The sequence below is a fragment of the Rhineura floridana genome, chromosome 6, assembly GCF_030035675.1.
Source record: "Rhineura floridana isolate rRhiFlo1 chromosome 6, rRhiFlo1.hap2, whole genome shotgun sequence".
In the NCBI taxonomy this organism is placed as follows: Eukaryota; Metazoa; Chordata; class Lepidosauria; order Squamata; family Rhineuridae; genus Rhineura; species Rhineura floridana.
Genome location: NC_084485.1, coordinates 93,302,774 through 93,326,712, shown reverse-complemented (window position 1 = coordinate 93,326,712; position 23,939 = coordinate 93,302,774). Strand labels below are relative to the sequence as shown.

Sequence of the window (23,939 nt, the reverse complement as noted above, 5' to 3'; positions counted from 1 at the left end):
GTGTAATTTTAATTTTGCTAGTTGTTTATGTCACTACTATTGCCATTACATTCAGTGATATATGGGAATTACGATTTACGAGTAACATTAGTACAAAAAACATTACTAAGGATTCTGTATGGTCTGATATGTGAGGAGGTCCATGGGAGTGACACCATGAGTTACCGCACCAGGTGACACCAACCCTAGTGACGCCACTGACCAGTCACCCTGACCTCAGTCAGCCTGACATCAATCTCTAGGAAAATTCTGGATCACATTATAAAGCGTTCATTCTGTAAGCATCTTGAAAACAATGCAGTGATTACTAGAACCCAACATGGATTTATCAAGAACAAATCCTGCCAGACTAATCTTATCTCATTGTTTGATCAGGAAACCTCTCTGATAGACTGGGAATGCTGTGGACATAATACATCTCGATTTCAGTAAAGCTTTTGACAAAGTGCCCCATGATATTCTGATTAGCAAGCTAGCTAAATGTGGGCTGGATGGAACAACTATCAGGTGGATCCACGGTTGACTACAAAATCGTACTCAAAGAGTGCTTATCAATGGTTCCTTCTCAAACTGGGGAGAGGTAATGAGTGGGGTACCACAGGGCTCGGTCCTGGGCCCAGTGCTCTTCAACATTTTTATTAAAGACTTGGATGAGGAGGTACAGGGAATGCGTAGCAAATTTGCAGATGATACAAAATTGCGAGGGATAGCTAATACCTTGGAAGACAAACAAAATTCAAAGGGATCTTGATAGGCTAGCATTGGGCTGAAAACAATGGAATTAAATTTAACAGGGATAAGTGCAAAGTTTTGCAGCTAGGAAAAAGAAACAAAATCCACAGTCATAAGATGGGGGATACTTGGCTCAGCAATACTACGTGCAAGAAGGATCTTGGGATTGTTATCGATCACAAGCTGAATATGAACCAACAGTGTGATGTGGCTACAAAAAGGGCAAATGCTATTTTAGGCTGAATTAACAGAAGTATAGTTTCCAAATTTCTTTAAGTATTAGTTCCCCTTTATTCAGCACTGGTTAGGCCTCATCTTGAGTCCTGCGTCCAGTTCTGGACACCACACTTTAAGAAGGATGCAGACAAACTGGAACAGGTTCAGAGGAGGGCAATGAAGATGATCAGGGGACTAGAAGGAAAGCTCTATGACAAGAGACTGAAAGAACTGGGCATGTTAAGCCTTGAGAAGAGAAGACTAAGGGAAGATATGATAGCACTCTTCCAGTTGCCACACAGAGAAGGGCTAGGATCTCTTCTCAATTGTCCCAGAGTGCAGGATATGGAATAATGGGCTCAAGTTACAGGAAGCCAGATGGAACCAATTACCTAGGGAGGTTGTGGGCTCTCCAACACTGCAGGCATTTAAGAGGCAGCTGGATAGTCACTTGTCAGGCATGCTTTAATTTGGATTCCTGCATTGAGCAGGGAGTTGGACTTGATAGCCTTATAGGCCCCTTCCAACCCTATGATTCTTTGATTTTATGATTCTATCTAAATTTAATTAATAAACAAATAAGGTCTTGATGTCCAAGGAAGCTTTGGGATTTTGTTTCTTGAAGAAGCTTGAAATAGATCTTTGGATTCTGGGCAAGATACAGGCAGACCCCGCTTAAAGTAGCTTCACTTAAAGTAGCCTCGCTATAAAGTACATGCTCCATACTCCACCATACCCTGCTTAAAGTACATGCGCTTCGCAATAACGGACACTTTATTGGCATGACGCTGCTGCCATCTAGTGGTGATTGCGTGCAGTACAAGTGAAGATAATTGCTTCACTTTAAGTACATTTTCACTTAAAGTACACTCTCCGGTCCTATTGCGTACGTTAAAGCGGGGTATGCCTGTACTAGTTATATTTTTATTCAGCTTCAACTTGAACTGGTGATGTTCTTTACTTCTGCATTTTCAGCTCATAGCAGGAATAGCTAGACAAAAAAACTAGTTTTGATTTCTAAACAAAATGTATTAATGTTTAATTTGTTACTTTAGTAACCGAAACAACTACCAAGACTATGGCTGCAATTCTGTGCATGCTTATCTGGGAGTAAGCTCTGTTGAACAGAGTAGAACTTTCAAGTAAATATGTACAGCATTGCATGGGCTGAGATATGAGAGGCTGTGGGAGAAGTGGGAATCCTTGAAAATCATGGGAAACTTCTGTGACCAACCTTTCTCCCTTAGAACCCAGTGCCACAGCCCATCCATTCAGCAGGGTTCCCTGAGTCTTGGAGGAGAGGGGGAGGGGGCAAGGAAGACAGCTTCCAACAGCCCCGTTACACGCATTTAATTTTGAATCAAATCCACTGCTTTTAAAAAACTATTGTGATGAACGTGTTTCTGAAATATAATCTTTATTAGTGTGACTGAAAAAACATTTACAGTCACTGTATTTCTCATGCTTCAGTTCTATAATGTTTTGAAATTGAAATGGATACAGCTATTAAAGTATTGTATATGGGCATATCTCCAGGACTGCTGTACCTTCAAGGTGAACATGTTAACCCGTTGAACTGTCTCACAGGTTACAGACCAAACTCAACATTATGTGTGGGAATGAAATGGCAATCTATGTTTTTTATGAGTGCCTGCATTAGAACCCAGGTCATATACAATATACTATAATGAGTCAAAAGTCAGGAAACTGGCATGTGTGTGTGTGTGAGAGAGAGAGAACTTGCTACAGCAATCCACACTCATGGTTTCTGTAATTGTTCTGTCTGGGCCGGCAGTTCTGTTGCTTTCAACACCCAGTGAAACTGTTGCTGAAAACCTCTAAAATGGATCATTGTCCAAGTGTAAAATTTTTTGCATTCCATAGCTAATCCTTTTACAAGAGCTATTTTATTAATCTGGAAAGTCTGGCAACTGAAAATCTCCCCAATATATTTCCCATTAACCCCACTATAATCTTATCTCAGGATTGAGGATGAGGTACTTAAAGACACATTGCTCAATGGGAACAACTTGGATACCTCAGGCTTAGGGACTTTTATAACCAAGATCATCCAATCTTTCTGGACCAGCTTAGGATAAATATACTGAATTTGGACCTAGGATGGCTTCATACTTACCAACTAGATCATATCCTTAAAGACCCCTATGTCTGGGCTCACACTACTTGCCTACTTACCAGTTTTGAAAATGCAGTGCTTACAATGGGTTTTAGAGGTAAAGGTATAGTTTCTGAATTTTATAAAACATTATTAGACACTCAAATGAGTCAGCTCAGCATCCTTAAAACGCAGTGGTGAATTGCCAAATGCCTAGCCCTGGTTAGGCACAAAGCAAATTAGTTCGAAATTTCAGGAGACAATGAACACTTCTGGTGGTGAAGAAGTTAAATGGTTTATTAAGGCAAGCTGGTTACACTGAGCTGCCGTTTGCAAGCAATAAAACACTAAAACAAAACTAATGGCTAATGGGTCTCTGCCTCCCCCCTGCCTGTGCACGTATCTTATGTTTGTCTCACTGGCTGGAAGCCTCACAAACAGCTGCAGCGAGGATCTCTTGTCTGGGAGGAGTTATGGCTCTTGAGTCTTTTGATGTTGTTTTGAGATGTGTTGAGACCCCTTGAGGCTTAATCTCCCTCCAAAAGACCCTCTGGGAGGGGGTACCTTATACCACTTAGATCATTATCTTCCCAGCACCCAAGTCACCCTCAGGTGACTTTTGTTTATCTCTTAACATTCACACCCAGCTCTTACCCATGCTTTATTTTGTGTACCAAAAGCCTTTCTCTGACGCTTGTTTACACAAGCAGGGTGAGAATTTTCATAAACCAATTATGTTCGCTGTCCCCTCAGAGCTTGGGAAAGCCACAAACAAGCCCTCCTGGCAGAGCAGGGGTGTGAGACAAGCTGATCGTTTTGGTTAACTGAACAACTTTCCCAAGTGTTGTGTTTTGAACATAGATAGAGTGAAAAAACTTCTTAGCTTCTTATTAACCATGTCAGAAAGCCTGTGCTTCAAGCTCTCAGATTCCAATACATTGCAATTACAGTGTGCAAAATAATAAGCACCCTAATAAATTAGGGGTATGAGGCATGAATTATGGGACAGGGCCATGCACAAGCCATCCTAAGCCTCCTCGTTTACATCTAGATTCTTCTGGAAATATGTGGCAGTACAAGTGGGCACAAGATTTTGATTTTGAAATGGATAATGCAGACTGGAATAAGGTTTGTTCATTTAAATATAACAAAACCATATATGCTGCTCATAAATAAATTAATCTCAAAATCCTACATAGATGGTATTTAACACCAACCCATTTGTCTTATATATCTTCCAACATAAGCCCACTATGATGGTATGGTTGTTCCTTCAAGGGCATATACTTCCACCTTAGGTACCTGCACCCAAAATTTCCCATTCTGGGACTTGGTGCATAGGGAACTTGGAAATATTATGAAAGAAAACATAGTATGCTCTCCAGAATTATTTATTTTGTCTCTGTTTAAATATGTTAATGCTAAGTTGAATCACTGATTTCTAAATTATTGATGGTGGCCTGTCAAACAATTGTGCAACAATGGAAAATCCTGGAAGATCTGGACCTGTCTGCATGATAGACAAATATACAATATGGAATTGGGCTTTATTGGATAAAATTATTCATAATCTTCACTTCTTATGAGATAGGGCTAAACTGGATTGATATGCTGCCCTTTGGTGGTCGTTTGTTGACTATATGACTAATTATGATTTGCATGACCAGCTCCCACCAGTGACTAGATCCATTTGGTTTTCCTAATTTTTTTTGGTCTTTTTTTTTGCTAATCAATTCATAAGTCATGCATTAAAATATACAATTTATATTTCATGTTATTTTATACCATTTTGTTATGGTAGCTCCACGAGCTAGAGGGAGCCCCAGCTGACGAAGCGTCAAGGCCCCAGCTGACAAAGCGTCAAGGCGAGTTAAGCAGCAGAGCGAGTTCGGCAGCAGGGCGAGGAGGCCAGGGCCCCTCACTCTGCCCGTCTGTTCCCTGACCTCAACTAAACCGCAGTCTCCAACCCATTGACGTAATAAACCTTAAACAAAACTATGCAGGTAAGAAGCCAGCAGGGGTATGGGGGCTTTCCAGTGTTTTGCACCGCCTGCAGCATGTACGACTATCTGCCTGTTGGACAGAAGTCGTGGGTGTGCTCTCGGTGCAATGAGCTCCGGGAACGACTTCATTTCCTTGAGGCCAAGGTGGCAGACCTGGAAAAGCTGAGAGAGGCAGAGAGGTGTGTGGAGGAGGCCTTCAGGGACGTTATAGCTGTGTCCCACTCCAACGATGATAGCTCTCCTGCTATCATGGAGAACGATGGTCTCGGGGAAGGAGAGCATCCAGCTGAGGAAGAGGGAAACGATCCCTTAGAAGGGACCCATTTCTTGGGGGATGAGCAGCTATCCTCTCGTGCCGAGGATATATCTCCAGGGGGTGGAGGGATCCTTGTAGTGGGTGATTCGATCATTAGGAACATAGACAGTGGGGTGTGTGATGGGCGTGTAGACCGCAAGGTGTTTTGCCTGCCTGGTGCGAAGGTTGCGGATATCGCCCGTCGTTTAGATAGTTTGGTAGACAGTGCTGGGAAGGAGTCAGTGGTCGTGGTGCACGTTGGCACCAACGACATGGGGAAATGCAGCCGTGAGGTCCTGGAAGCAAAATTTAGGTTGCTAGGTAGGATGCTGAAAGCCAGGACCTCCAAGGTGGCTTTCTCTGAAATGCTACCGGTTCCACGCACAGGACCAGCCAGACAGGCCCAGCTTCGCAGTCTCAATGCGTGGATGAGACGATGGTGTCGGGTGGAAGGGTTCGGATTTGTTAGGCACTGGGGAACATTTTGGGACAAGCCGGGCCTGTACAAAAGGGACGGGCTCCACTTGAACCAGAATGGAACCAGACTGCTGGCACTTAAAATTAAAAAGGTAGCAGAGCAGCTTTTAAACTGACTGAGGGGGGGAAACCCGACAGGAGCTGAGAAAGGTCCGGTTCAGAATAAACCTCCCCCCTGGGATAAAGACCAAAGAAATGATGAAATTTTAAAAGGGGTAGGCCTAGAAGTAGGCATTGTGAGAGCAGGGGCACAGGATATAAATTCAGAAGAGCAAAATTACCACAGGCCTAACCACAAGTGCCAAAGACACTTGAAGAGAGACACTGCTTACAAGTGCCTGTACGCTAATGCTAGGAGCCTCCGAACCAAGATGGGAGAACTGGAGTGCTTGGTCTTAGAGAAGAGCATTGATATAGTGAGCATAATCGAGACCTGGTGGAATGGAGAAAACCAGTGGGATACGGTTATCCCTGGATATAAACTATATCGGAAGGACAGGGAAGGACGTATTGGTGGCGGAGTCGCTCTATACGTGAAAGAAGGCATTGAATCCAGCAAGCTCGAAACCCCAGAAGAGGCAGACTCCTCCACAGAATCGTTGTGGGTGGTGATACCGTGCCCCAGGAGGGACTTAATACTGGGAACGATCTATCGTCCCCCTGATCAAAATGCTCAGGAAGACCTTGAGATGAGATATGAAATTGAGGAAGCATCCAAACTAGGAAATGTGGTAGTAATGGGTGACTTCAGCTACCCGGACATAGACTGGCTGCATATGTGTTCCAGTCATGACAAAGAAGCAAAGTTTCTAGATATTCTAAATGACTATTCCCTAGACCAGTTGGTCATGGAACCGACCAGAGGGACGGCAACCCTGGACTTAATCCTCAGTGGGGACCGGGACCTGGTGCGAGATGTAAGTGTTGTTGAACCGATTGGGAGCAGTGACCACAGTGCTATTAAATTAAACATACATGTAAATGGCCAATTGCCAAGAAAATCCAACACGGTCACATTTGACTTCAAAAGAGGAAACTTCACAAAAATGAGGGGATTGGTAAAAAGAAAGCTGAAAAACAAAGTCCAGAGGGCCACATCACTCGAAAATGCTTGGAAGTTGTTTAAAAACACTATATTAGAAGCTCAACTGGAGTGCATACCGCAGATCAGAAAAGGCACCGCCAGGGCCAAGAAGATGCCAGCATGGTTAACGAGCAAAGTCAAGGAAGCTCTTAGAGGCAAAAAGTCTTCCTTCAGAAAATGGAAGTCTTGTCCGAATGAAGAAAATAAAAAAGAACACAAACTCTGGCAAAAGAAATGCAAGAAGACAATAAGGGATGCTAAAAAAGAATTTGAGGAGCACATTGCTAAGAACATAAAAACCAACAACAAAAAATTCTATAAATACATTCAAAGCAGGAGACCATCTAGGGAGACAATTGGACCCTTGGATGATAAGGGAGTCAAAGGTGTACTAAAGAACAATAAGGAGATTGCAGAGAAGCTAAATGAATTCTTTGCATCTGTCTTCACAGTGGAAGATATAGGGCAGATCCCTGAACCTGAACTAACATTTGCAGGAAGGGATTCTGAGGAACTGAGACAAATAGTGGTAACGAGAGAGGAAGTTCTAAGCTTAATGGACAATATAAAAACTGACAAATCACCGGGCCCGGATGGCATCCACCCGAGAGTTCTCAAAGAACTCAAATGTGAAATTGCTGATCTGCTAACTAAAATATGTAACTTGTCCCTTGGGTCCTCCTCCGTGCCTGAGGACTGGAAAGTGGCAAATGTAACGCCAATCTTCAAAAAGGGATCCAGAGGGGATCCCGGAAATTACAGGCCAGTTAGCTTAACTTCTGTCCCTGGAAAACTGGTAGAAAGTATAATTAAAGCTAGATTAACTAAGCACATAGAAGAACAAGCCTTGCTGAAGCAGAGCCAGCATGGCTTCTGCAGGGGAAAGTCCTGTCTCATTCTCATTCTCAGTAACCTATTAGAATTCTTTGAGAGTGTCAACAAGCATATAGATAGAGGTGATCCAGTGGACATAGTGTACTTAGACTTTCAAAAAGCTTTTGACAAGGTACCTCACCAAAGACTTCTGAGGAAGCTTAGCAGTCATGGAATAAGAGGAGAGGTCCTCTTGTGGATAAGGAATTGGTTAAGAAGCAGAAAGCAGAGAGTAGGAATCAACGGACAGTTCTCTCAATGGAGGGCTGTAGAAAGTGGAGTCCCTCAAGGATCGGTATTGGGACCTGTACTTTTCAACTTGTTCATTAATGACCTAGAATTAGGAGTGAGCAGTGAAGTGGCCAAGTTTGCTGACGACACTAAATTGTTCAGGGTTGTTAAAACAAAAAGGGATTGCGAAGAGCTCCAAAAAGACCTCTCCAAACTGAGTGAATGGGCGGAAAAATGGCAAATGCAATTCAATATAAACAAGTGTAAAATTATGCATATTGGAGCAAAAAATCTTAATTTCATATATACGCTCATGGGGTCTGAACTGGCGGTGACCGACCAGGAGAGAGACCTCAGGGTTGTAGTGGACAGCACGATGAAAATGTCGACCCAGTGTGCGGCAGCTGTGAAAAAGGCAAATTCCATGCTAGCGATAATTAGGAAAGGTATTGAAAATAAAACAGCCGATATCATAATGCCGTTGTATAAATCTATGGTGCGGCCGCATTTGGAATACTGTGTACAGTTCTGGTCGTCTCATCTCAAAAAGGATATTATAGAGTTGGAAAAGGTTCAGAAGAGGGCAATCAGAATGATCAAGGGGATGGAGCAACTCCCTTACGAGGAAAGGTTGCAGCATTTGGGGCTTTTTAGTTTAGAGAAAAGGCGGGTCAGAGGAGACATGATAGAAGTGTATAAAATTATGCATGGCATTGAGAAAGTGGCTAGAGAAAAGTTCTTCTCCCTCTCTCATAATACTAGAACTCGTGGACATTCAAAGAAGCTGAATGTTGGAAGATTCAGGACAGACAAAAGGAAGTACTTCTTTACTCAGCGCATAGTTAAACTATGGAATTTGCTCCCACAAGATGCAGTAATGGCCACCAGCTTGGATGGCTTTAAAAGAAGATTAGACAAGTTTATGGAGGACAGGGCTATCAATGGCTACTAGCCGCGATGGCTGTGCTCTGCCACCCTAGTCAGAGGCAGCATGCTTCTGAAAACCAGTTGCCGGAAGCCTCAGGAGGGGAGAGTGTTCTTGCACTCGGGTCCTGCTTGCGGGCTTCCCCCAGGCACCTGGTTGGCCACTGTGAGAACAGGATGCTGGACTAGATGGGCCACTGGCCTGATCCAGCAGGCTCTTCTTATGTTCTTATGTTCTTAATCTGTGAAATAGTGGTTAAATTTCTGTAATATTTTAAAATTAAGTTACTCTGTACCCTCATTTGATCCTGGGGTTTCATCATTGTTTTTTATTATTGTTTTTTCTTTGTTGTTTCTATAATAAATAAAAGTTAAAAATGTTCAAATGTAAAAGAAAACAGTAAAAATGGAGGCTGCAATTCAGCACAAAAGCAAGAGTGCTTAATTCTCACTCACGTTAATTATTTCAGGTAAAAGCAGGAGGACTAAAGCACACTTATGTACGCTAATTTTTTTCAGTGCTGCACAAATAACCTTTACAGTCTTATTTTTCCTCACTTCCAAAGAATAATGCCTCTGCCCTTGATTTATAGAATAATTCAAGATCTGAATTTTTTGTTGTTTTCCGAACTCTTATCTCCATATATTGCTTTGTAAGGAGTGGGGGGTGGGGTGGGATAGGCAAACTGAACTGGCAAGTATTTTGTGTACACATTTTAAAAATAAATTTGGTATCCAAGGTTTATGATTTAGAATAATATTTCAGGGTCTCTGGTCAAAGAGCCCCTTACCATCCCCCCTCCACCTACAAGACCTACCTCCCAAGAAATTTTTTTCTCCTAGTTTTAAATTTTTTTTTGAAATGTCATTTTTCAGGATTCGATATAATTTTGGGGGGAAAACACCAATAAATCTCAGTGGTTAATTCCTTAGGAATTGGATCTTGATTAATTTGAAACTCACTTCATTCTCTCCTGATTTCATGAGGCAGTCTGCCAGTGGTGGTTGGAGCATGTTGAGGGGAGCAAGACAGATTACAGCAACAGTCTTGTTGAGGAGCTCATCATTATGTTTTTCTCTTCCACCTCTTTCTTTAACAGTGAATGGTGGCTACAATCATTGTAATTTGATATCTGAGAAGAATAACATGATGGATGTGGAGATGACAAGTAGCTTGGGGCCTGTGTGTAGACAGAACCTGCTCATCCACTCAGGAAACTCGCTTACCCGAGACCACCCGTTGCCTTGTGAAAGACACCTACATGTCAGTCAGCTGAACTTGTCTCGCTCAGATACAAGGTATTGTTTTTAATTTTAACTGGCTTATGTGCTCTATCATTTCTGAAGTTGTTCCAGGTCTGAAAACTTCTCACTGATAATGTCCAGCACTTGCACTTCATGCCCTTTTGCCAATTTGAATATGTCGGGGTGGCACCTTGTACCTGCAAGTATGGCCTTCTTTTGTGTTCCAGTTCTAAAAATCAAAAGTGGAATTTCCTCTTGGATTCTAATAATAGTTTGCTCCATTGCCACAGTCTGTGGTGTGATTTCCTGTAGCCAAAATGAGATCAAGATTTGCCATTCAAAGAGTGAGTTTGTTGTTCCCCTTTTAGCCAAACACGCTGCATATATATGAATAGCTGATGACTAGATGATAGGCAAAGAAGGGAATTTTTGTTCAACAAATGTGGATGAAACCTCAGTCTCCCTCTGTCTCCCCCTCTCCTCTCCAATCACTTATATCAGGAGTAGCCAATGTGTTGCTGTCCAGATGTTGTTCGGCTACAACCTCCATCAGCCCCAGATAGCATGGCCAAGGGTTAGGGATGATCTAGAGGGCACCCTGACACATAATAGATATTGAGTTAGTGTGGAAGGTAAATAACTTCACAAATCAAATGTAGGAGAAGCAGTCGGTTGGACAAGTCTATTGCAATAAAGAAAACACTGATGTACATCAGGAGAGAGTAAGAAAGTCTCTCCCTCAAGCTGTGGACACACAGGCTTATACAGTTGTACATGTGTCACACAGAACATTCCAGATTTTATTCCATATATGGCGGCGACCCAATACATAAGGTGGAATTTCCTATACGTGTAATATATACCTTTCAGCAGACACATATCATTCTTCACCAGTCATACCTGACACCAGTCTTACCCCTCAAAAGTACCAAGAATTATTTGAAATCTTTCTTCAACCCACAACTTCCCTTTTTCAAGAGCTAGCTGGCACAGCTTGCCATTTCCTCGTTTTCTTTGTAGCTTAGCAAAATGTATTATTATTGTTTATTACATTTGTATACTGCCTCATAGCCAAAGCTCTCTGGGCAGTTTACAACAATTAAAAACATTAAAAACAAATAAACAAATATACAAATTTAAAAACACTTAAAATTTTTTTTTAAAAAAACACATGCTAAAATGCCTGGGAGAAGAGGAAAGTCTTGACCTGGAGCCGAAAAGATAACAATGCTGGTGCCAGGCACACCTCGTCATGGAAATCATTCCATAATTTGGGGGCCATCACTGAGAAAGCCCTCTCCCTTGTTGCCATCCTCCGAGCTTCCCTCGAAGTAGGCACCCGGAGGAGGGCCTTTGATGTTGAGCATAGTGTATGGGTGGGTTAGCGTCGGGAGAGGTGTTCCATCAGGTATTGTGATCCCAAGCCGTGTAAGGCTTTATAGGTTAAAACCAGCACCTTGAATCAAGCTCAGAAACATACAGGCAGCCAATGCAAGTGGGCCAGAATTGGTTTTATATGTTCGAACCATCTGGTCCCTGTTACCAATCTGCATTTTGCACAAGCTGCAGTTTCCAAACTGTCTTCAAAGCCAGCCGCACATAGAGTGCATTGCAGTAATCTAACTTGGAGGTTATGAGAGCATGGACAACTGAAGCCAGGTTATCCCTGTCTAGCTAGGGGCGTAGCTGGGCCACCAACTGAAGTTGGTAGAAGGCACTCCGTGCCACCGTGGCTACCTGAGCCTCAAGTGACAGAGATGGTTCTAGGAGAACCCCCAAGCTACGAACCTGCTCCTTCAGGGGGAGTGCAACCCCATCCAGGACAGGCTGGACATCCACCATCCGGTGAGAAGAACCACCCACTAGCAGCATCTCAGTCTTGTCTGGATTGAGCCTCAGTTTCTTAGCCCTCATCCAGTCCATTGTCGCAGCCAGGCACCGGTTCAGCACATTGACAGCCTCACCTGAGAAGATGAAAAGGAGAAATAGAGCTGTGTGTCATCAGCATACTGATGGAAGTGCACTCCAAAGCTCCGGATGACTGCACCCAGTGGTTTCATGTAGATGTTGAACAGCATGGGGGACAGAACTGACCCCTGCAGAACCCCATACTGGAGAGTCCAGGGTGCCGAGCAGTGCTCCCCAAGCACCACCTTCTGGAGCTGACTTGCCATGTACGAGCGGAACCATCGCCATGCAGTCCCTCCCACTCCCAACTCAGCCAGTTGTCCCAGAAGGATATAATGGTCGATGGTATCGAAAGCGGCTGAGAGATCAAGGAGAATCAACAGAGTCACACTCCCCTTGTCTCTCTCCCAACAGAGGTCATCATACAGGGCGACCAAGGCTTTTTCCATGCCAAAACCAGGCTTGAATCCCGACTGAAATGGATCCAGATAATCAGTCTCATCCAAAAGTGTCTGGAGCTGGCCTTAATGTACCTTAAGATGTGATCTTAGGAAATCCTCTTAGTTTTATAGACAGATGTAGGCACAGATACAGGCATACTGATTATTGAATCCCTTTGTGAGTCCAGCCTCTCACACTAGCATTGACCTTTTGAAAAGACCTGAAAACCTCTTCAGCATTTACTAGTGTGTAGAGCGGCTCAGTTATGGAGTGGATTAATTACATGTATGAGTCTTGATCTCTTCGTCAATGAAGAGTTTGTTGTAGAACAGAGGGAAGAATTGCTGGGTTCAAGAAAAGCTGCTGACGAGTTTAGAATGGATGAGAGGTCAGGCTGAAAATCTTAGATGTTCTCAAGCTACAACATGAGGGAAGGGAGAAAATGATAAAATAATTTCCAAACTAGAATCTCCCATAAGATGATATGATAAGCTGCCATCTAGTCAACAGTATGCTTGTGCCTTCAACAACAACAATAATAACAATAAAAAATCCTTTCACATTCTGAAGGGCTTCCGTATACAGATCAGTCTACATGTTTCAGTTAAAGTACGTCATTGATATTTGCTTTTAAGGCTTTAATGTAAAAACTGAGTAACTGGTTTTAACAGATATACTTCCATTGAATGGCAGATTCCTATTCAGACATTTGTGCTTTATTAAGGAGAGGAAACAAAACAAACAAACGAAAACCACACTCCAGTTTTTATCCTACTTGTAAACTAATATTATTACCAAGATTTAAATCAGAAACCCTCCTAAGCAGATGTCTATTGTTGAGAAAACTTGCTATGAATAAAAAAATGTCTCCCCATAAATTACGCTTTTTTTTGCCAGTTTTAACCTTTTTGAGGATCTAGAGAGGGAAAGAACCCTTCAAAGTTGCAGCTTTTATCTGAGATATTTTAATTAATAAATGCTCTCCGTCTGGAACCACCTAATCCAAATTTCCATAGACATAGCATGAGGAAACAAGGACTGTTTTGATTTTGTTATATATGTTGGTTAACTCCATCTTGACCCTGTTATGAATACACATGGCACTTACTGCTAACAATCTGGTTTTATTCTGTCACTGAAGACAATTATGATGCAAAGATAATTGGGGTTGGAGCAAACAAAAGGAGGAAGAGAAGACCTTGCTTAGATCTTTTCAGGAGCTTTTTGAAATATCCATAATGAGGAAATGACAGATGCCTGTATACAGAGGATCATACTACTCCCTTATGAAATATGAACTCCTTATAATTCTATCTGAGGGAAGATTCTCAGAACAACACAGGATTGTGTGCCACAGAACTTGAGAGAGCCGCTATTGTGATATAAAGCAGCAGGTGACTGAGGTAATTCCCTTTTCTCCTAAAGCTTCGCCTGATCTCTGTAGGCTTTGCCTGTTTCTCAGTACCTGGAAGAATGTATAATGAATATCAGCATTTCTCAGAGACCACATGGTTGGTTGGTTTGCTTACTTTTGGCTCCTGAGGCCCCACACAATTTTCTGTTTCTGTAGATGTATCAAGAGCTCCTCACTGTGATGTCATCTCACAGTATTGTGGTATTTTAAAAGTTCACACACACCCCAACCACCAATCAGCTGTGCAAACCTCTGACTGCTTATACTGTCCCCAGCTCCAGCCTTTCTGTACTTGGTGAGTAGACAGGACTCTGCCAAATGTATCTAAGCACTGTTAAAAGGAACTTTTATCTTGCAGTGGCCAAATGCTAAGTAGAGCCCATTATTTTGTCAGTGGACTGTCAAAGACATAGATTTACGTCGGGACTGTTAGAGATATAGATATGAGATGGACAATCAGTTTTGTAGAGTTTCACAGATTATTTGTCAGTGTCCAGCTTGACTTCTGATCCATTCAGCTTCATAGAGACACCAATGTGGATTCTAGGCATTTTCTGAACTCAAGGCCTGGCAGTTTCACATGATATTGCTTCAGAATTAGGAGTGAAAAGCTTCTATTAGCATGATAGCTGTTCTGTTGATGGACTTCATTGACTTGTGGAGAAATGGTGAGTAGTATTGCAACAGTAGGGCCTCTGTCATCATATTGACAGCACAGGTTCCGATAGTTTACAGATGACATTTGGTAAATTAAGTGAGAGGGCAACAGCTACAACAGAGTTGGCTTTTAACACCTGTCAGAGGTGAACAAAAACATATCTTAAAATACTGAGCCAGAACAGTGAAGGCAAAAAAAGCCCCTTTTTGTTGTTTTGTTGTCTTTGCAGTGATCTGGAAAACTCTTAAAAGAACATATTGTTAGCTTGGAGTGGACTCTAGGAATGTCTCCTACTTTTTCAGCTGGGAGACTATGGTGGGTAGCAGTAGTCGCCAACTTTTTTGGACCAAAAGGTGCACTTTAAATTAGGGGCTGCCATGGGAGCATCAAATAACACAATATTAGTCAAGGTGAAGCTTTTCCCATAATTGTATTTCCATACTAGGAAAGGCTTGACCTGTTGAATTTCTGCCTGCCTGTTAAAGACACAAGAACCTGGTTTTCCCCTAATGGCAACATGTTGCATGTCAGCCTAGGCTGACATTTGCCTGGAAGTAAGCCCTATTAAAGACAAAGAGACTTACTTTGGGTGCTTTCACACTGCACTTTATTCCATTATTCTGACGATTTCCTGTTAATTTGCGCATAAAATTTGAGCTTTCACATGACATAACGGGTAGCTCCGGAATTCTGGTGGAATGTAGTGGAAGTTTAGCGCTAATTTCCGCAATAAATGATACCAGAAAAATTCCAACAGCAAGGCTGGGAAAATGGAAGATCGTGGGATTTTTGCATTAGCTGCCGCTGCTCATGTGACAGGCATCCCAGCATGCAGTGCATTCCCGCCCTTACCAACAGCCATCCCAGCATGCAATGCAATCCCTCCCTTCTGTCGTGTGGCCCTGTCACACAAGTAGCAGATAGCAGCATTTCAACTATATGGCAGAAGGTAGAGTGGTTTCATGGCGATGGGACGAGATACTTGACCTGCAGTGCGCATGTGTATAACAGGAGAGGATTGAAAACGAGGCTCTGTTTATTGCAGCGTGTGAAAGACAGTTACGCGAAATGCCGCTATATCGGCTGAAAAAGTACTGTTCCTTATCTCAAGAGGTCCTGCAGTGTGAAAGGGATTTTTGAAATCCGGAACGAAGCGCTACCTTTTTAATCCATTAAACTAGCGCTATTAGCCCCATGTGTGAAAGCAGCCTTTGTCAGAGTAGACATGTAAACTGTAAGTTACCTCTACAGTGTATACTTGATGAGAGTCCCTGGACTTTAGCTCCTCTAAAGAAGGAAACATGCGTAATTCTCTATGCAAAGTTTTCACATTTGTCTTTGGGGGGAATTCTTTAACATTCACCCACACTTATTGTGTAGTAGTTTTTGCAGAAAACAATTTTGAGACACTCAGGTGAACCAAGCACAGGAAAGATGTGTCCTGGTTGCTAGAGAAAAAAAGAAGGGGAAACTATGGAGATTCCAAGGACTAGGGAAAAAAGACAGAAGTGGGAAAAGTGCATTAAAAGGAAGAGCAAAACAGCAGGTCTTAGGACTCCAGAGATTCCTACTCCCTGGTGTCTAAACAACTCACTTATCAATCACAGCTCTGACTTCACTTGGCTGATAACATGGATAGGCAGCAGCAGCCAAGCTGGCTCATTTCACAGAAAAGGCATAGAAGGGTACCTGTACATTTTGCTCTATAACATTCTTTCTGGGAAGGCTAGAGAGTTACTTTCAGAAAAATGAAAGCCCAGATTCTGGGCTACCTGCTGGGGGTGCCACTAAAGGCCTTAGCAGGTGCCATGATACCCACGGGTGACAGGTTAGCGACTCCTGGAGTATAGTGTGTTGATGAAGAAGAGTATTCAGATCTCTGTCATTGGCTTCAGAGGCAGAACTGGATATTTGACAAGGAAGTCTAAAAGAGTTATGATGGTAGTCTTTTCCAGGGGTTTTCGCAGTGGTGTCCCCTCCCAGTCCATTATTTAGGCTTCTGGCCAAGATTGTACAGTGCTTTGCCATACATTATCTTCAATATATTTGAGAAAAAGCGTATAGCTATACTTTTCACATTAATCTAATCCATGCCATCAGTCTTCATACTAAGTCTTTGTATGGAAATGGATGGCAAGAAGTTGAAATTATGGTGGTCAGAAATTACTTGTAATTGATAGCATAATCATTTGCAAAGCACCTATCATTTACTGATGAAATTACAAGCTTTCCCCCTAATATGGACCTAATTACTACATTAACTTAAAAGCTAGGCTAGTGTAACATGCTCTGCTGGGGCTGCCCTTGATGACTGATTGTTCAGAAGCCTCAGCTGACAAAGAATACAGCTGGTTATCTGCTAGCAGCAGTAGATTATCAGATTATACAACACTGGTGCTTGCATTAGCTACCTATTATATTGCAAGTGCAATTCGGGTGCTGGTTTACAGCTGTAAATGACCTGCAGAGACATATTTGTTTCCGATATCTAATTGCAATCCCCATAGATTGATTGTGAACTCCTTCTGATGTTACCAGTTACAGCCCTGATTCATCTGTTGCCTTTACATTGTGACTACTGCTTCCATTTGGATGGAACCTTCTCATCTGTGTTGGTTTTTGTCACTTGGTGCTTGTTGTAATGGGATGCTTTAAATCTTCAGATCTGTTTTTAGATTTGTAACCTAAGCATTTAGGATTAGATGGTGGGTTATATACCTGAAGAAATGAAAGATGTCCCAGGTTTTCCCTCAATTACATTGCCCTTTTATTTCTGTTACACTGCTTAGTTAACCTGCTCTATGGCATCACATTTGTTTAATTGATGAATGCATAGTTTAGTACAGTCCTATACTGCATGGTAAGGTAAGACAATTTTACAACCAGAAATATGCCAATGAAGGAAATATGAAGCTGCATATTCATTTGCATAATAGAGTGGCACTAGATGCAACAGTGACAAAATCATCCCTTGAATGAAAGCTGATGCCAAACAGCAGTAATGTGGTAAAGTTGGGCAGGTTTTAGCCTAGAAGTGATGGATGAGAGGAGGCTGCTTCCTTCATTTGCCAGATTCCTCACTGTGAAGCCCATACCACAGCTACCGATCCCAGCTAGGTTTTGGAGTAAGAGAAGTGCATCTGAAGTAGGAAGGGGCTTGGAGTGAACAGAGGGAAGGTTTCAGCACCCTTCCTCTATCCACCAGTTTCCTGCTTTATACATGTTTACTGCTGCAATCCATTTTCAGTAACGGTTCTGCAGCCATCACATGTAGCTTTGCTGATAGTTTAGACTCTGGATTTAACCTTTTTTGTTTCTTAATTTGAAATTTCATACCATAGAATTTTCAAGCACTTGCCAGTATAGTATACAACCTGCGTATCCCCTTTCCTGTATTTAGTCTTGAGTCAAAAGCCATTTGGAAGAGCAGCGGGGGGGGGGAAGGCTGTACTGGTGTTAATGCTTGTTCCCCTGCTTTCTTCATCTAGCTCTATTACAAATGATCAGTGTAAGTTCTATGCAAATTCAAGAAAAAGGTCCTCTCTGAGGTTAAAAACGTAAGCATGTAGTGTCCATTATCTTTAACCTCAATTAAAGTTACAACTTTACTAGGGTAGGAGAGGGGGAGAACTGAGATAACAGTGTATTGGAAGCTTACCTTGCTGTGGTCATTTTGGCCATTCCTGCTTCCCAGTCCATAAATAACAGTTCCCAAGTTTGGATAATTGGTCAGTTGCCTGCTTTTGATGGGGCCATACTCCCTCTGAAGGAGCAGGTTCTTAGTCTGGGGGTGCTCCTGGATCCATCCTTGTTGCTAGAGGCTCAGGTGACTTCAATGGCTGACAGTGCCGTTTACCAGCTTTGGCTGGTAAGAGAGCTGCAGTCGTTTCTGGACCAGGATAGCCTGACCACTGTTGTCCGTACACTGATAACCTCCAGGCTAGATTACTGTAATGCGCTCTATGTAGGGCTGCCCTTGAGGTTGATCTGGAAGCCACAACTGGTGCAAAATGCAGCAGTGCAACTGCTCACTGGGGGGCAGGGTATCGCCAACATGTCACCCTGCTGCTGAAAAAATTGAACTGGCTGCCCATTAGCTACTGATCTAATTTCAGGGTTCAGGTTTTGATGTATAAAGCCCTATGCAGCTTAGAACCAGGATACCTGAAAGATTGTCTTACCCCTTATATACCCAGTCGACCACTGCGCTCTGCAGGTGAGGAATTCCTGCAGATACCATCTTATTAGGAGGTCTTTCCGCACAACATGGGAAGCAGACCTTTAGTGTAGTGGAACCTACCCTTTGGAATTCCCTCCCCTTAAATATTAGACAGGCCATCTCTGTTATCTTTTCGGCGCCTATTGAAGACCTTCCTCTTTCAACAAGCCTTTTAAGTAGAGACCTTATCCCAGTCTGCATCTGTGTTGGAATTGCTTTTTAATATTTTTAAAGCTTTTTAAAAAAGATCTTTTTTAAATATGTTTTGTTTTATTTACTTATTTATTATTTATTTATTACATTTATATACCGCCCCATAGCCAGAGCTCTCTGGGCAGTTTACAGCAATTAAAAACAATAAAAACAAATATACAAATTTTAAAACACAAAAAACAATTTAAAAACACAATAAAAACAATTAAAAACAATTTAAAAACACATGCTAAAATGCCTGGGAGAAGAGGAAAGTCTTGACCTGGCGCCGAAAAGATAACAGTGTTGGCGCCAGGTGCACCTCGTCAAAAATATCATTCCATAATTTGGGGGCCACCACTGAGAGGGCCTTCTCCCTTGTTGCCATCCTCTGAGCTTCCCTTAGAGGGCCTTAGATGTTGAGCGTAGTGTATGGGTGGGTTCATGTTGGGAGAGGTGTTCCATCAGGTATTGTGGTCCTAAGCCATGTAAGGCTTTATAGGTTAAAACCAGCACTTTGAATCGAGCTCGGAAACATACATGCAGCCAATGCAAGCAGACCAGAATGGGTTTTATGTGTTTGAACCATCTGGTCCCTGTCACCAATCTGGCTGCTGCATTTTAATATGTTTTGAAATAAGTTTTGTTTTCATATATTTTAAAGTCTGTTTTTATGATGTTTTAGAGTGTTTTAGTGCTTTTGTTTGCTGCCCATGGGCTCCTACTGGGAGGAAGGGTGGAATATGAATTTAATAAATAAATAATTATGTCCAGTGTCCCATAATATGCTGAAATCCTTTATCCTCTTCCATTCGTCCTTGACTTACTTAAGAGCTATATTGCAGAGAGCCATTCTTTCTTTTCTCCCACCCCACAAGTTCATCTCATGGCTTTCAAAGCTATGCAGTACATTTTCACTATATAAATGAAATACATATGTTTGGTGGAAAAATCCTAACAGTTTATTCACTGCAGCTGGCCCCAGTAAACAGCTAATATTGGCCATTTTTCAGACAATCCCATTATTAGGCACAGAAAATATCTCTGTCAGAAAATATCTCAGTCACAAAAGGAACAGCAGCATGTGTTGCAGAAACTCTGAAGATAATGCAGCAAAAAACTCTCATAACTAGCAGTGGGTTGATCTGGGAAATTTATATTTGTGCATAAAATCTGTCAATTTTTTCATTTTTCATTTTTGAAGTCTTAAACTTAGTTCTCCACATTCTCACACCAGTTTCCAAATTTTTTAAAGTCCTCATGAAAATTCATCAGCACTTTAGTGTGATTTTCTCCTAAGATATAACTTTTTATATGCATTTTTGCAAAGCATTTCCCAAATAATTATATTTTCCTTAATATAATGCATTTTTGTATGTTATTTTCATTAATATATGCATTTTTGCACACTTTACCTTAGTATATGTTTTTTGTACACATTACTTGGCTGTAGAATTGTATTATAAAACTTGGAGAAATACGAATTGTGAAGAATGGCTGTGTTTCTCTTTTCATATTGTTTCAGAAAATGCAAATTAGGTAGATTCGCCTTCAACTGTTTGCAGCCCTGGGCTCCTGCTGGGAGGAAGGGCGGAATATGAATCAAATAATAAATAAATAAAATAAATAAATATGAACTGAATCAAATTTTCCTCCCACTCCTACGCTGGGGCCATGAGGCTTGAATTGTTTTTAAAGGAGTTCTTTAGAGATATTTTGGTTTCCAAAAGGATCTCAAGGGCTGCAGAAACTCAGTTTTCTATCCCTAACATCAGAGATTTTGCTTACAAATTTTTGTGTCTAATAACAGATTTGGATACTGTGAAAATGTATGGTTTTCTTGCATGGAATTCAGAATGTATTGTAAAGTTTTGAGTAAGCTGTGCTAGTTGTTCCAAATGCATATTTTATAGACAAGCTGTTAAGATGTGTTAATAAATGTGTATTTATTTATTTATTTAAAATATTTCTAGCCCGCTCTATTTTAACCAGAAACTCAGAGCGGCGAACAACGAAGGATAAAATAGAACACAGTAAAATTTACAATCTCTACATGCAATCAATATAGTTAAAAAACATACAAAAAATTACTGCTTACAACATAATTTGTTAAAATTCCTATTCCACGTTCAATTTAAATGCAGTCCGAAAAAGGATCGTCTTAACCTGGCGGCGGAATGTCAAAAGTGAAGGAGACAACCGTACCTCCGCTGGCAAAGCATTCCAGAGTCTAGGAGCGACAACAGAAAATGCCCTATCTGTGGTTCCTGATAGATGAGCTTGTGAGACTGAAGGGATCATGAGAAGTATATCCTCAGAGGACCTCAAAAGACGGGAGGGTTCATAACGAAGTAACCGATCGGACAAATAGACAGGGCCCAGGCCGTGTAGGGCTTTAAAGGTTAATACCAGCACTTTGAATTGAGTCCGGAAGCAAAACGGCAGCCAGTGGAGTTGTTGTAATAGGGGGGTTGTATGAGCCCGAAGGCCAGCCCCCGTCAGCATTCTCACTGCCGCATGTTGAACCAGTTTAAGCTTCCGAACTGTCTTCAAAGGCAGCCCCACGTAGAGTGCGTTGCAGTAATCCAACCGGGATGTAACTAGGGCGTGTGTTACTCTCGTCAGATCGGACGTCTCTAGAAACGGGCGCAGTTGGCGAACCAGTCTTAGCTGGGCAAAAGCACTCCTGGACACCGCAGAGACCTGGGGTTCCAGGGTCAAAGCCGAGTCCAGAAGCACACCCAAACTGCGAACCTGAGTTTTTAGGGGGAGTGTAACCCCATCCAACACAGGTAGGTTCCCTATTTCCAGGTTTGTCCCACGACTGACACAGAGCAATTCCGTCTTATCTGGATTTAATTTCAACTTGTTCTCCTTCATCCAATCCATCACTGAGGACAGACACTGGTTCAGGGGCTGGACGGCTTCCTTGGCATCAGGAGGAAAGGAGAAATAAAGCTGGGTATCATCTGCATATTGGTGATATTGAACTCCAAACCTCCGGATGACCTCACCCAGCGGCTTCATATAGATATTGAATAACAAAGGAGACAAAACAGAGCCCTGTGGCACCCCACAAGTCAGGGGCCAAGGAGCTGAGCAGGAGTCTCCAAGTATTACCTTCTGAGTCCGACCCTCCAGGAAAGAGCGGAGCCAACACAAAACAGTGCCCCCGAGTCCCATCCTGGCTAGGCGGCTCAAAAGGATATTATGGTCGATAGGCCACTGAGAGATCCAGGAGAATTAACAAGGACACACTCCCCCTGTCTAGTTCCCTGCGAAGGTCATCCACCAAGGCAACCAGAGCCGTCTCAGTCCCATGGCCTGGTCTGAAACCAGATTGGAATGGATCGAAATAATCCGTTTCCTCTAGGAAATGTTGCAATTGAGTGGTCACCACCAGTTCCACTATTTTACTAAGAAAAGGTAGATTGGAGACTGGTCGATAGTTACTCAAACACAATGAGTCTAGGGAGGGTTTTTTCAACGATGGTCTTACAAGCGCCTCCTTCAGGCAACTTGGAAGAGAGCCTTGGTGAAGGGAGGCGTTAACTACCCCACATACCCATGTGGCCAGTCCACCTCTAGCTTGTTTCAAGATCCAAGATGGACAAGGGTCAAGTGGGCAGGTGGTAGGCCTCATTCCGCCAAGAAGCTTGTCTATATCTCCAGGTTGAACGAGTTGAAAAGAATTCATCTTAATAGGACAGACAGAGGCCAGAGGTACATCCTTAGAGACTGCATTTACTATTCCACCTGTAAAACCCAGGTGTGTTGTTATTATCAGATGAAATGTAAGGGGATTAAGTTATTATAAGTAATAAATTATGGCCATAGAAATTATTTGAAATAGAATTTTTACAAGTCATCATGGTAGAGGTGAAAGGCTTGAATATGTAATTTCAATGGAAAAGGGGGCATTTTCCAGTGGAATTAAAAATCCAAAATCTGTGTCTGATGGTTCATAAAATATGGGATTGTAAACCTGCCACAAAGAAATGGTTAAATTTTGCCAAACCTGCATCCCAGAAAAATGTGATTTTATGAGAAGGCAACATTTTGTGGGTGCTTTTTAATGTGACATTTTGGAGTCACTGGGATGCATTAAGAACATAAGAACATAAGAAGAGCCTGCTGGATCAGGCCAGTGGCCCATCTAGTCCAGCATCCTGTTCTCACAGTGGCCAACCAGGTGCCTGGGGGAAGCCCGCAAGAAGGACCCGAGTACGAAAACACTCTCCCCTCCTGAGGCTTCCGGCAACTGGTTTTCAGAAGCATGCTGCCTCTGACTAGGGTGGCACAGCACAGCCATCACGGCTAGTAGCCATTGATAGCCCTGTCCTCCATAAACTTGTCTAATCTTCTTTTAAAGCCATCCAAGCTGGTGGCCATTACTGCATCTTGTGGGAGCAAATTCCATAGTTTAACTATGCACTGAGTAAAGAAGTACTTCCTTTTGTCTGTCCTGAATCTTCCAACATTCAGCTTCTTTGAATGTCCACGAGTTCTAGTATTATGAGAGAGGGAGAAGAACTTTTCTCTATCCACTTTCTCAATGCCATGCATAATTTTATACACTTCTATCATGTCTCCTCTGACCCGCCTTTTCTCTAAACTAAAAAGCCCCAAATGCTGCAACCTTTCCTCCTAAGGGAGTCGCTCCATCCCCTTGATCATTCTGGTTACCCTCTTCTGAACCTTTTCCAACTCTATAATATCCTTTTTGAGATGAGGCGACCAGAACTGTACACAGTATTCCAAATGCTGCCGCACCATAGATTTATACAACGGCATTATGATATCAGCATTATGATATTGGCTGTTTCATTAGAAAGGTGATGTGCAGATGAGGTAGAACTATTTTTAAAATAAATGTATTCCATCCATGCTTCTAAAATTTACTATATAGCT

General features: G+C 42.2%; 1 protein-coding gene across 4 annotated transcripts in view; it reads left to right on the top strand.

Moving 5' to 3' along the window:
• GLIS1 (GLIS family zinc finger 1) overlaps positions 1-23,939 on the top strand; it is a 407,237-nt gene that overhangs the window by 161,526 nt on the left and 221,772 nt on the right. For all 4 annotated transcript variants that reach the window (XM_061633024.1, XM_061633023.1, XM_061633025.1 and 1 more), the window contains one exon: positions 10,052-10,250. In XM_061633024.1, the coding sequence (XP_061489008.1) occupies positions 10,052-10,250 (199 nt within the window). The remainder of the gene's footprint in view (positions 1-10,051; positions 10,251-23,939) is intronic.